This window comes from Nestor notabilis, unplaced genomic scaffold (genome assembly GCF_000696875.1).
Source record: "Nestor notabilis isolate BGI_N333 unplaced genomic scaffold, ASM69687v1 scaffold1959, whole genome shotgun sequence".
Lineage (NCBI taxonomy): Eukaryota > Metazoa > Chordata > Aves > Psittaciformes > Psittacidae > Nestor > Nestor notabilis.
The window spans coordinates 72,478-85,241 of record NW_009942143.1 but is presented as its reverse complement, the minus strand read 5'-3'; the positions used below and the strand labels follow the sequence as shown (position 1 = coordinate 85,241).

The window sequence follows — 12,764 nt, the reverse complement described above, 5'->3', positions numbered from 1 at the left end:
CAATAATCCAGACCTGTCTGAAATGCCTTTACCTCAAAACCATGGGGCAGCACCTCCTTCCTCCCCAGCAGTCAGGGTGATGCATTATGCAGACAAGCAACAACACAGAAAGGTATGAAAAGGCATTTCATCACTCTTGGCTTTCAGATGCGCCTTCCTGCATCAAGACTGTTGGTCATGGGAAGAAGTGAACCACTTTCATCTGTGCTACTCAGCATATATTTGTAAATCAAGATTGATTTGGGAATGGTTCATAAAGAGCGAGGGGGGCTGTACTGTGTGAGAAATAACTTACTGACAAGGAATAATTCAGCCAGCTCTAACCTTGAAATAGATGTTTGTGGTCAGAAGTTTATAGCCTGAGTGGAAAGAACTAAGTACAAGTTTAAGGAACTGAACAGGAGACACCCAGTTTTTAAAAACTTGGCATAAATCTTGGGTGGCTTGCCTTATGTTAGTCACATTCCCTGCAGAGAACTTTGGTTCAATGTTTGTTTGGTGTTTATAGACATAACTTAAAAGCTAATTTTATGATAAAATTATTTTATGTTATTTATAATGAATAGTGGAGATCAAGTAAGAACTGGAATTGCAAATTCAATATTAAGAGTTGATAAATAGTGACTTTTAAATAGGCCCACTGCAGATTTGAACAAAATGCTTTTTAACCTAGCATAGTGGTTGTTCGAAAATTTCAGTATACTAAAAAATGTACAGCAGTGTCTGATCCTGACTCTTCCTTCACTTTCACAGCTACTAATGTGGTCAGGTTCCTATGAAGTGATCTGTACAATCTCAGGGAATTATAATACAAAACTTTCTGGCTTGTACTTTATGCACATCACATGAAAAAAAGAAGAGTGTAGGAGGCACGAAGCTAAAATACAGCATAATCATGTTAATTGTGTCTTTTCTAAAGATGAATTCTTAGGGTTTTCATGTTGGCAACCTCTTTAGATCTTTTGAGTACTTTATTAAAGACAGCACAAATATCTTAAGGCTGAACTGGTCACTGAGATGCACCTGCACAGCATTAGTGACCTCCCCAACACTTGTAAGCATGTGGTCAGTTGTTGGCCAATAATACCAAACACTGTAGGTCAGAGCTCTAGGCCAGCCAGTCACATGTAGCTAATGCACAAGGAATAACATGAGCATATATATCTGTGGTCATCCTCACCCCAGTGTTCTCTCCCTCTGCTGTGAGTTCTGGGAGCTCACAGCCTTTGCTCACACCCCTTACCTGTTCGGTCATTCAGCCTCCTTTCTGACCAATGGTGTGCTGATGTTGTGAGCTTCACAAACAACAGTAACAGCAAGAAGTTATCCTTATGTAAAATTCATGATTTGACAGATACCTGGTGAAAGCAGTGTGCTTTAGCTAGAAACAGATACTCCACCCTTGCTTTGAGCTAACTAACCTTTGTGAGCCAAAGATACAGTGTTACTTAAGGTGGAGGCATCTTCCTTAGCTTTGTTAGGTTTTCTTACTTTACCATGTCCCTGCAGGCTCCATTGTGTAACTCACTGCAGTGTATTTTTTTTCCCTATTTATCTCAGAACAGGAGACTATTTCCTTGAAACTTGCAACATCAGTTAATTATTAACAGTGGGAAAAAAAATCATATTCATCCCTTAATATGTTCTTTCAGCTGAGGCCTTCAAGCCAAGGAGGCTGTGTAGCTACTGATAAGACCTAATTTGTGAAGGGCTTTTCAGCAGTCTGACAGGTTCATACATGGCACTCTTTGTTCAGGTAAAGTTGAGCATTTGCTGAAACAACTCTACAGCAGCCACTAAATGCATGCAAGGAGGCTGGGTGTTCTGATCCAGAGGGAGTGTGCAGCAGCAGTGTTGCTTGACAAGAAAAGCTCAACACGTTCCAGAAAGCCAAACATATCCTGGGTTGCATCCAAAAGAGCGTGACCAGCAGGTGGAGGGAGGGGATTCTCCCCCTCTTCTCCACTCTCATGAGATCCCGCCTGCAGTACTGCATTCAGCTCTGGTGCTCCCAGCATAACAGGGACATGGTCCTGTTGGTGCAAGTCCAGAGGAGGCCACGAAGATGATCAGAGGGCTGGAGCACCTCTCCTATGGAGACAGTCTGAGTTAGGCTTGTTCAGCCTGGAGAAGGCTCTGGGGAGACCTGAGAGCAGCTTCCAGTGTCTAGAGGGGCCTACAAGAAATCTGGAGAGGGGCTTTTTACAAGGGCATGTAGTGACAGTACAAGGGGGGCTTTAAGTGAGAGTTTCATATAATACATGGAACTAGGTGATCTTTATGGTTTCTTCCAACTCAAACCATTCTATGATTTTATGATTCTGAAAGCGGTCTGGTTTTTTACAACTATGTTCTGACTGCAGCACTTGATAGCTGATTTCATCTTTTCTCTTTCAGAGCCTAATGAGCTGTGTGTGGGCCCTGTGTTCAGTGATATCCCATGTCAAGATGCTGCTAATACAGTAATTGATTATTCCTAGCTGAAGAGGTCTAACAGGAGCAAAAGGAACTGGGGAAAAACAATGGCTGCCGGTAAATTTCTCAGATCTGCAAAGGTTGTAAGAAAATAGCTGGAAAGAGCTGATTTCAGCTGTGAGTGGGGAGGGGTGAAACAAAAATGTGTGATCACACCTTGATTTTGGGGATTCAGTATTGGAAAAATACCATTCCTTAGCTATCCAACCCACTCTTGCTTGCACAGCCCAGGGAAATCCATGCCATATTCGTAATTCTCTTTTTTTTTTTTAGGCAAAACCCCTTGATATTTTCCAAAGTGAATTGATTTGGTTTGACCTCTTTTTAATTAAGTGCTAATGTATTCTTAAATCTTTTACAAAAAATCCCACACCTTTATGGAAAATGGGAGGACCAGTGGAAACTCTTTTCCTGAGTTCTCCCAACACGTTTCTGGCAAGTTGTCACAGACTATATACAATTAAGCCATATCAGAGGTTTTCAGGGCTTATACCTTTATCTAAAGTTGAGTCTGGGAAGCTGCCACAGGTGGCAATTGCACAGCCTGTTCCACTGTTTGACTGTCCTTATGGTGAAAAAGTTTTCCATACAACCAGCCCAAATGACTCTTGTTTCATTTTATATCTTTTGAATGTTTCCAATGTCTTTATGTTTTGCTACACAATAGCAAGCACTGTTATCAGTGGTCTAAAAGGTGAACCATAATTAAGAAACAAACCCAGAATAAGCAGTGGCTTTGATATCTCATTTTCACTTAAGACTTTGGTTAAAGATCTTGTCACGTTGACTTTTCTACTTACAGTGTGCTTCTTTTCTTGCAGCAGCTGATGGTTTGGGAAGTATAGCTATAGATACCACACAACTTAACATGTCAGTTACTGATCCGACAGCTTGGGCTACAGCTATGAATAACCTGGGTATGGTTCCAGTAGGACTAGCTGGGCAGCAGCTTGTGACAGGTAAGATTTTTCTTTTTTAAAGAGATTTCTTGTACCATCTATGAATTCTTTGAGTCCTTTTAAAAATATATTGAATGATTTCTGATGATATTATATTTTTATATTCTGAAAACATCACCTATGATTAATATTGCATACCATGTATTAGTCTCTTTTTATAGTAGGTATATAATCCATACTATAGTTTAACCTTGTGGAAAAGCCAAAACTGCTTGGGGAAATTAAACAACTAAACCACTGATCCTTATGCTGGGTCGGGATCCGAAGGCAGGTTATGTAAGGGAAGCATTTGTTTCTGTTTCTCTGTTCAAGCAGGATGTCTTGAGGTTCTGCCAAGGAATACCCTGGGCTGGGAACTCTTGACTGGAGAATGATTTTGAAGTTATGTTAATTGGGCAGAAAATCACAGAGCCCATTCAATTCATATGCTCAGTTGCTATTAGTGAGGTGAAGTTTTTCCATCAGGTGTATGCTTATTTACTTTCTGCCTGACTCCATAAATTGAATTTCAAGAGGTTGCCATTGTTTGATTTTGTTATTTCACTTCCCAAACATAGTTGGGGAGAGCGTTACAGAGGATTGGTTATTCTAACAACAATAAAAAGAACATTCTGAAATCAATCATCAGCTGTGTTTCACAGACAAGCCTGGACATATCAGACGTTGTTGTCAACACTAGAGACCCAATTAGTTGGGATTAATAAACCTTCATTGCTCCTGTGAGGTAGGGAAAAAATATTTTTATACAGGTGGGTGCCCTATAGACACAAGCCACATGCCAAGCATATGACAGATCCCCTCTGGAAGGTGCATTGTCACTTCAGCTTAAGAAGAGCTGTGCAACATATGGATCAGACCATCATCCTGTCATGTCTGTGCCCATCCGTGTAGTCATGGATGCAGCAAGGCAGGTCATGATGTAAATCCCTCTGCCTGCCTCACCAGGGATGCGTGACAATTAATTTTGGCCAAATATGTCCCCTTCTGACACTGGGAACTGAGTGGAGCTCTGCCAGATCACAGCTGATGGTCTGGCTCTGAATTACCTGTTTTACAGGCAGGTAAACTAAGCTGCAAGAAAGCTCATTTATAATGAATCAGTCTCAAGCAGAGAGTTTAGCTGGTGGAGGCTGTAAACTGATCCTTGGTCTCTGGCTTTAACCCCACACTCCCAATTAAAAGAAACAAGCAAAGCCACCCCACTCCTCAGGAGCCAGTTCTATTCAGTGTTTTATCAATTACCTGGATGCAGGAGTTGAGTCCACACTAAGTTTGCTGATGATACTGAATTAGGAGGAGCAGTTGATTCCCTTGAGGGTAGAGAGGCCTACTGTAGACATCTGGATAGAGTAGAGCAGTGGGCAGTCACCAACCACATAATGTTTAACCAGGAAAAATGACAAATTCTGGTGTAATCCTGGATGTACATGTGGACTGGGGGAAAAGAGGCTGGTGTGCAGCCCAGCAGAAAGAGGTCTGGTGGTTTTGGTTGATGGGAAGCTCAATAGGAGACAGCAATGATGGTGAAAGGACTAGAGAGCAAGACTTAAAAGGAACAGCTGAGAAAAGGTGAGAAAAGGAGGCTGAGAGGAGACCTCATTGCTGTCTACAAACTCCTCATGAGACTGTGTGGAGAGGGCAGTGCAGATATCTTCTCTTTGGTGTTCAATGATACGGTGTGAAGGAGTGGCTTAATCCTTCGACTGAGAATGTTCAGATTCATTATTAAGAAAAAGTTCTTCAATGTGAGGGTGGCCAGGCACTGGAACGCACTTCTCAGGTAATTGTGTGTTGGTGTTCAAGAAGCTTTTGGACAGTGCTCTTTGATATATGGTTTAACTCTTAGGTTGTGCTATGTGAAGTCAGGATTTGGACTTGATGATTGTTGTGGGTCCCTTCCAGCTCAGGACGTTTTATGATTCTAAGTGCTGGTGGCAAAAAAGCTTTTTCCATTTTCTGATGGGGCTTTGCCTGCAGGTGGTGTGCTCAGCCTGAATGCGATTACCTCCAAACCTGAAAATAGCCACATGTCAAAATCAGCTTCTGCTGCTTTCATTTAAAAGCATCTTGATTGCATATCCCATGGAGGTTTACCCACCTTTTTGACTTTCTCTCTTGCTCTGTCTCTCCAGTTTCCATGTAAATCGTGTCCTCAGGTGTGCTATGCAATCCTTACATGACAGCCTCATCTCATGTGCAGTGCTTTTCCCCACAAGGGATGATCTCCAGGAATTTATTTCATTGGCAGCTCCCTACTGTCATTTCCATAAGTATGTGTATCACGTATTGTAGGAGTGTTGTACAAGTCAGTTTGTATTTGTTCAGCATTTTCTATGTACGAAAGGTGCCATAAGTAATAAATATTAATTACTGAAGTGCTGTCTGATTTCTCTATGGGTGCAGAACCTTTTTTCTTTCCTTTTGCTTTCTTTTGTTTGAGACTCTTGTATTTTCAAAGTAAATAGGTGCTTTGACACATCGTTATATTTTCTTATGATTCATAGGTTGTTGACACATTTTCTTCATGGCAAATCCATAGTGGCAAAACCACAACTTACCATGAAAAGACTTACAGGCTTCTCTGCTGTAATAGATTTACTGTATCTGCATTCAGTGACAGTTTGCATCACCATGTCTGGCCAAGTATCTAGTCCTCAGCCCTTTCTGACTTTATTTTTTGCTATTAATCTTAGTAATGAACTCATCTTTGTCAGCAGTCACATATTGCTTTTGTTACTGTCATCTGTGACATTTCTCGGAGATGAAAATGACACATCCATGTCCCAGTGCTAACTTCTTGTCTGTCTTTAAAAACTTACTTTATTCTTTCTTTCCTGCCTTGATGACAGGTAGGAAAGCAGTAAATAGTTTAGATTAATCTTTGAGAGAGCATCATCTTTCCTGGATATCTTTACATAACCTGCCATAGTCTGAAATTTAGTGTAAGGTACTTGTCTATATCCTGACATATCTCTTAGTTCTCTGATCTTTCAGTTTCCAAAGGATTTGTCCATTCACAGCTTTTCCTTCCCAAAACTAACCAGTTCCTAATTCCTCAATTGTGTTTCTGTTCTCGTAGATACAAAGCCCATATGATCTATTAAGTCTTTTTAAAGGTTTTTGATGGGTTTTTTTTGCCAACTGTTGTTAACTTTGCTGCTGCGTAACATGCTGGGATGCCTGCCTTCTAACAGTTATGCTCCCCACTTTGCAATCTGTGAAGCTCTTGCCTAGTCTGAGAGTTTGTTAAAATGACGACTAAAGCTTCTGCAACATCTGGCCAATGCTCTTCTCACAGCCTGGGATGAAGGCTGTCTAGTCTTGGTAACTAATCAATTTTAAGCACTGCTAACCTTTTAATACCAGTTTAGATGATATCTTCACTCTATTTAATTCCTTATCTCCTAGTGCTGTAGAATTGGATTTTTGATCTGGGCTAATGTCAGAGCCTTCAATTTGTAAAGATGAATTCTTGTTAATAGTTGTATATTATCTTTTCTGTTTCTACATATATTTTGCTTACACTTGCTATTATTCATAAAGCTTACCTTTTTCCATAATATTTGGCTACTGCATTACATATACACTAATATATGCATTTATACATTATATATATGTAATTCATACAATAAACTGTACTTTAATAATGTAATAGTTAAAGTGTTAAAGATTGATGTGAAATAGTTATGGCTGAAAAGCATTTTCATTCTAAACCTTACCTTTCAGCAGATTACAATTTTTTCCCCAAAATTGCCCTTTGGGCTGAATTTTCTCATGATTGATCTCAGTCCAGAGGAAAAAATAATGCTGGAAAGGTTGGAGAATATCTGCTAAACTGCTTTTGAATTATCCAGGCCTTAAATGGTCAAGTGAGAGGGGAAGGATAGTTTGTACTCCACCTTTTTGAGATACAAATCCTCTGTGCACTCAGCAACTCTTATTTAAGCACATCTTTCAAATACATTCAAATCTGTTGTTTTGTTACATTTTAGGACTAGCAGAAAAACTCAGTGACCTCAGGCCAACTTAGAATGTTTTATTTTGCTTTTTCATTGGTGCTTTTTAAAGGCAATTTTGGCATTTCTGAATTTAGTGTTCTTACAACTGTTGACCTAAAAAACATGAAGCAATTTTGAGATACTTTTCTCCAGAATGACTTATATGACCTAAACATTTGTTAGTCAAAAACGGTGTATGTCAGAAGCTCCCGAGTACAAATGAAGAGTGGTACGTAAGTGATAATTCTTTTAGACTTAGTTAGGTTCATATCCAGTGCTGCATACTTGTGCTTTTACAGGGAAAAATGACAAGCCACAAGGGCAGACATCCATTAAAGTTATAGATATGTCTAGATGTCAAGGATATGCCTGAAAACGCCTACCTTCTACTTATTTACAGGACAGTTATCAAGGCATACTTTCCCATGGGAGTCTGGCCAACAGGCCTCAGCCTCAGGACATTTTCGGTGATCCCCAGTCTTGTTTCTGCTGAAGTTAGACTTCGACCAGTTGTACAAAATCCTAGTGAAATCAGAGACTAGGAAGATTTCAAGCCTAGCTTCTTGCTTAACAAAAAATACAAAAAAACTATAACACCATTTTTGTGGCCTCAAGCGTGTATTTTTTAGTCACTGGAGACTGTGAAATATTAGACCCATCAAACTTTCTGTTTTTCCATTTGTCTTTGCTTTCCCCACACACTTGTCTTTTGACCTGATTTCAGTGGAACATAGGAGCTGTCAGTTCCAATCAGGTCACCTCACTCAGGACTGTGCTTTTGACAGCGTTAAGTATCAGATACTTCACAGGGAGAGATGTACAAGGCAAATCAGTGCTGAAGTGCTTCTCCCTCTGATGGGCTTTCCTCTTGATCATTAATATATAGAATAGGGTTCCCCAGACTAGAGGTTGTATTTCCTAACCAATTCATACCTCAGCAAAACTTCACTTCTGGAAGCAGCCCCTGCAACAGTAAGTGCTGCAATTCTGAAACTCCACACTTACTTCCTGAGAACAGAAAAAAAGGGAAAATTTCCATCTAGAGACTCCTAAATCCCAAGACACGAGGTTAAATATCCCTTCCGGAAGTTTATTAGCTCAAGACCTCCACATGGTTGGAGACATAATATTCAAACCCTTTCTTTCTTCAAAGTGAAGATTGTAACTAAAGGCAATCATTAGGTTCAGATTTCAATTAGTCTCAAGCATTTTTCCATGTGATGGGCATATCAGGGGGAAAACTCTTACTCTCAAGAGGTCACTGATTCCTACTCAGAGGAGAAGACCTAAGAATTATTTGAGAAAAATCAAGGGTGTGTTGAAACATAAGAATTCCCTCACCATTCTGCCTTGGCTATGGAAAAGTCCTTTAATCTTCAGTGTCTTTCTACCATAAAATAATGAGGCATGCTTTATGAATTATTGCTCGCTGCAGATAATCATACGCTGACTAAATTGTAAACATATCCCTCATTGTTCTTGTTGTGTACTATTTTTGTAACGTTAATGAAGAAAAATCAAATAAAGCAGGAAATCAAGGTATATTTGATTATATTCAGCAGTTTTCCCCAACCCTCCCCCCCCCAAAAAAAAAAAAAGACTGTACAATAAGCAGTGCTGAAGTCTTTAAGAAGTCAGCTGGCTAGAAGACTCTGCCAACTCTCATGTGTATACTTCTTCTGCGCCCTCTCCATTACTGGAGGCTTAGAGCCACTGACAGCCATCTGGCAGTCTCTTTTCATTTTACCCATGCTATCCCATTACCTGTTAAAGCTTCCTTCTTCTACACTTCATTGCTTAGCCACTGAACCAATGTGCCAGTGTGCACATAACTTGAATCGTCCAAGACATGCCTAACAAAACACAGCTTCCTTTTCTGTAATTAATGCTGACCTCCTTCCTGCTAATTGATTACAGGGTCTATCCACTGAAAAGTTTTAAAGAAGTGAGCCATTTGTATTATGACCAGTAGTCACTTTTTAAAGGAAAAAAATGCTTGAGCATCCATAATTTGACTAAATAATAATGACTGAAGTTTAGCACATTCCAAATGTAAGCTTTAAAATGCATAGGTGGCTGGTGAAGGCACTCCAAGCACTCTTGTTTCCCTGCCCCTATAAAGTGCAGACCACAAGTAGCCATTAGCAGAGTTCATCAGGCCAGTGGCACAGTAACGTACAGCATGTATACCCTTGTTTTGAATGCTGCATGGGCTTGACATCTGGCAGTAAAAGAAAATATAAAAAGTTTTAATAAAATCTGCAGTTTTCTGTAGGTTTTGCAAACCCCTCGAGGTTACAAGCTATCTTCAAAAGGCATCTTTTCAGCTGTTACAGCTTCCCAACCTGTTTTATGCATTGTGTTTTGTTAACAAGACAGCCTGTGGATCTAGAGAAATGTAATAAGGCATATTTGGAAGAAAATGATATAATTTTCCTAATTTTATTCTAGTTCCTTCCTCCTTTATTTTTATAGTCTCCACTACAGAAATGTTGCATTTTAGTCAAGAGGAGAAGATTTACCATTTAAATTACCTGAATGAGCAATCAGAATAATTAAAGACATGTGAAACATGCTCTAAAGGATGAGCGTCAAGCCTGTACTCAGATAAAATGATGTATTTTTATTATTGAGACACAGGAAAGCAGCAAGAGTGGAAGAAAATAGGTTCTGTGGGAATCCCAGTATGCAGAGCCACTGGGAACATCTCTAAAGTATTATATATTAGTGTAACAACTAGGTTTTTTCATTGACCTGAAAAGCGCCTGCAGAGTTAATCACACTTTCTATCATGTGAGTGTTACTCAAGGAGACTTCACACCAGGGAACATTAAAGTGGTAGGAACAAACACAGTTAGCTTATAACAGAAAAAGGAGAGACAGATTTGATGGCCAGAGGAAATGTGTCAGAAATTCTAAGTGCCTTTAACACATGATAGGGTTAAGTGTGTCTCTTAGGTCATTCAAGTACCTCCTCTATATTAGACCTTAATTGAGGTCAAGGATGAGGATAATGACTAAAATCTGCTTGGAGCTTAAAGATAAATAGTGCTTTTAACATGATATGAGGGACTGAATGTCCCAAATAAGCAAGACTCAGGGGTGAGTGGGGGCGCATAAGGGAATTAGTGCAAAGCTTGTGTTGTATTGTGAAGTGAAGGGTTTTTCAGGAATATGGCATTTCTCTGTCGTGATATTTTTGTCCAGGACAGTTAACAGTTTAGGAAAACAGACAGATTACTATTTCCATAACTCTTCTTAACATTCTCAGTATTCTGGAATAAATTTATGATGGAATCCATATTGTTTGGATGGTTTGGAATTTTGTTTTGTTATTTAATCCCTGGATGTTGGTAATTATACCACCAATAATCTGTTTAGCGTGTTGTTACTTGAAGTTACGGTAAAGTAACATAAGGAAGTATTTTGGTTTTGCAAAAGTTTTTCCCATCTTTTGTATCACTTTTGAAAGCCTCAATTCCCACTATTTTCCACGTGTTTGTTTATTCTAGACAAGACAACCTGTGAGTAATTATGAGCATCCCACTGCATAAAGTAAGCCAAGAGGCTGTTGGTAACCATTTGCTGCTAACTGTTCACTTCTGCTTAGAGCACAGCTTGTCTGTGGTGCTTTCCCTTCACACATCACTCCCCATCAAGGATCCCAGGTTCCTTGTCTGACATGGGGAATCCAGGGTAACCGCTGTGTGATATGTGATATACAGTTTGCTGATGGGAAAATTGAGTTATTGTGGATAGAAATCAACAGAAAGAGCAAACTGACCATTTTAACTAATCAAAGACAAGTTATAAATAGCAGGTTATATATAAAAGGCTTGCTAATGGCAGATATTTGAAAGCAACCTGCTCAGCATAGTCATGGTGTCTAGGAGGCAAGGTGAAAGTGATGCTACCTGAAGCTCTTAAGCCAAAGCTGTTACAGGTTGTGTAGATGGTCTGCAGGAGATAGGGAGAACAGTCCCAAGAGGACTGTTAGCTCAGTCCATGTGCAGAGTGCGGTCAGGAGAGCACAGTGATCAGGCACTGCCTGAGGGAATCACAGAGCAAGACTTCCTTGGGAGGGGAAAACTTGAGTATGAATTTATCCCCAGGCAGCCATCCCAAATCAAGGGCTATAAAATATTTTATTCTTCAGGCTCTCTCTTTGCTTGCATGGGCTAAGTTGATGCGTAGAGCTTGGCCCCTGGAGAGCAAACAAAAGAAGCTTGCTTTCTATATTTTACCTTGGGATGAAGGGTGTAAGCATGGTTTTCTTTCTGCCACCCATCCTTCAGATGCCCTTTGCTTATTGCATGAGAATTAGATCTCACGAAGTGCATAAAGATACACATCGAGATCACTGCAGGAGTCTGTGAAATACCAGCTGAGGTGATGAATGTGGAAAAATGTCTTCTGATGGTCAGTGTTGAAGAAGAAAGTTGGGCTTCAGCAAGCCTAATCTCTGGGCATATGAGAGAGCTTGTAACATAATAGTTAGCTAACGTTGACTTCGTCCAGATAAACAGTGGATTTACTGCATCTTCCCGTGCTCTGGTGGTGACAAGTGATGTGCATGGTATCACCAGCTCTGAGTAATGTCTCTGTAGTGGGAAGCAGCTGGTCACTGGAGTGGTTCTGTTAGTGGACTTGGAGGTGAAAGAGAATTAAACTTAATACATACAAAATGCTCTAATACTCTGCAGTATGTAATTTGATTGTGTTCTGCCCAAATACTGAAGATACCCTTTTACTGTGGCTTCAGAAATTTAATAGATCTGTTCATGTAAGAAGGACAACTTTATCTGCTTTTCCGTATGTGCACATTTCTTATTTGGATATTTTTTCCTTAAAAAATGGTCCTCTTCCATCTAGATTATTTTCCTTTATAATCTCCTCCTCCTGACCACAATGCCTACATTATTTAGTAATTATTTGATATTTCTATTTAGGAAAGGCTTAGTGATAGAGAGCTCCGGTAGGTTTAACACTGCCTGAACACTTAAGAGTCAATCCCAGCCCAAATTGCACATAGTGTTTTCTTTCACTTAGATAAATCAGGTAGGTAAGGGACTGGATGGAAACAATAGGATAATACTGATTGGCATGAAAAGCAACAGTGATTATGAAGCTGCCTGCCTATTCTGTAGCTTTTTTTATAGGTATTTTGTCACAGCAGTAATATAGTGGTAAGTGAATAAGCAGTTTAACTCTTTATCTGATATTCTGAGTCGGATAGGCAAACTCCATTGTGCACATTAGGAACAATAGCAGACAATTCCTACCTGCTCTTCCCCTTTGACTATGCTGCTGTGATTTTTAGAGAAGCATTGGG

At 39.8% G+C, this 12,764-nt stretch overlaps 1 protein-coding gene across 1 annotated transcript in view; it reads left to right on the top strand.

The window, feature by feature from the left end:
• The window catches only part of LOC104410937 (ecto-NOX disulfide-thiol exchanger 1), a gene marked incomplete at its 3' end in the record, with an annotated part of 87,383 nt that overhangs the window by 13,073 nt on the left and 61,546 nt on the right, over window positions 1–12,764 (top strand). Inside the window, exons 2-3 of the mRNA XM_010021240.1 lie at window positions 2,398–2,532; window positions 3,297–3,434. Coding sequence (XP_010019542.1) covers window positions 2,523–2,532; window positions 3,297–3,434 — 148 coding nt within the window. The remainder of the gene's footprint in view (window positions 1–2,397; window positions 2,533–3,296; window positions 3,435–12,764) is intronic.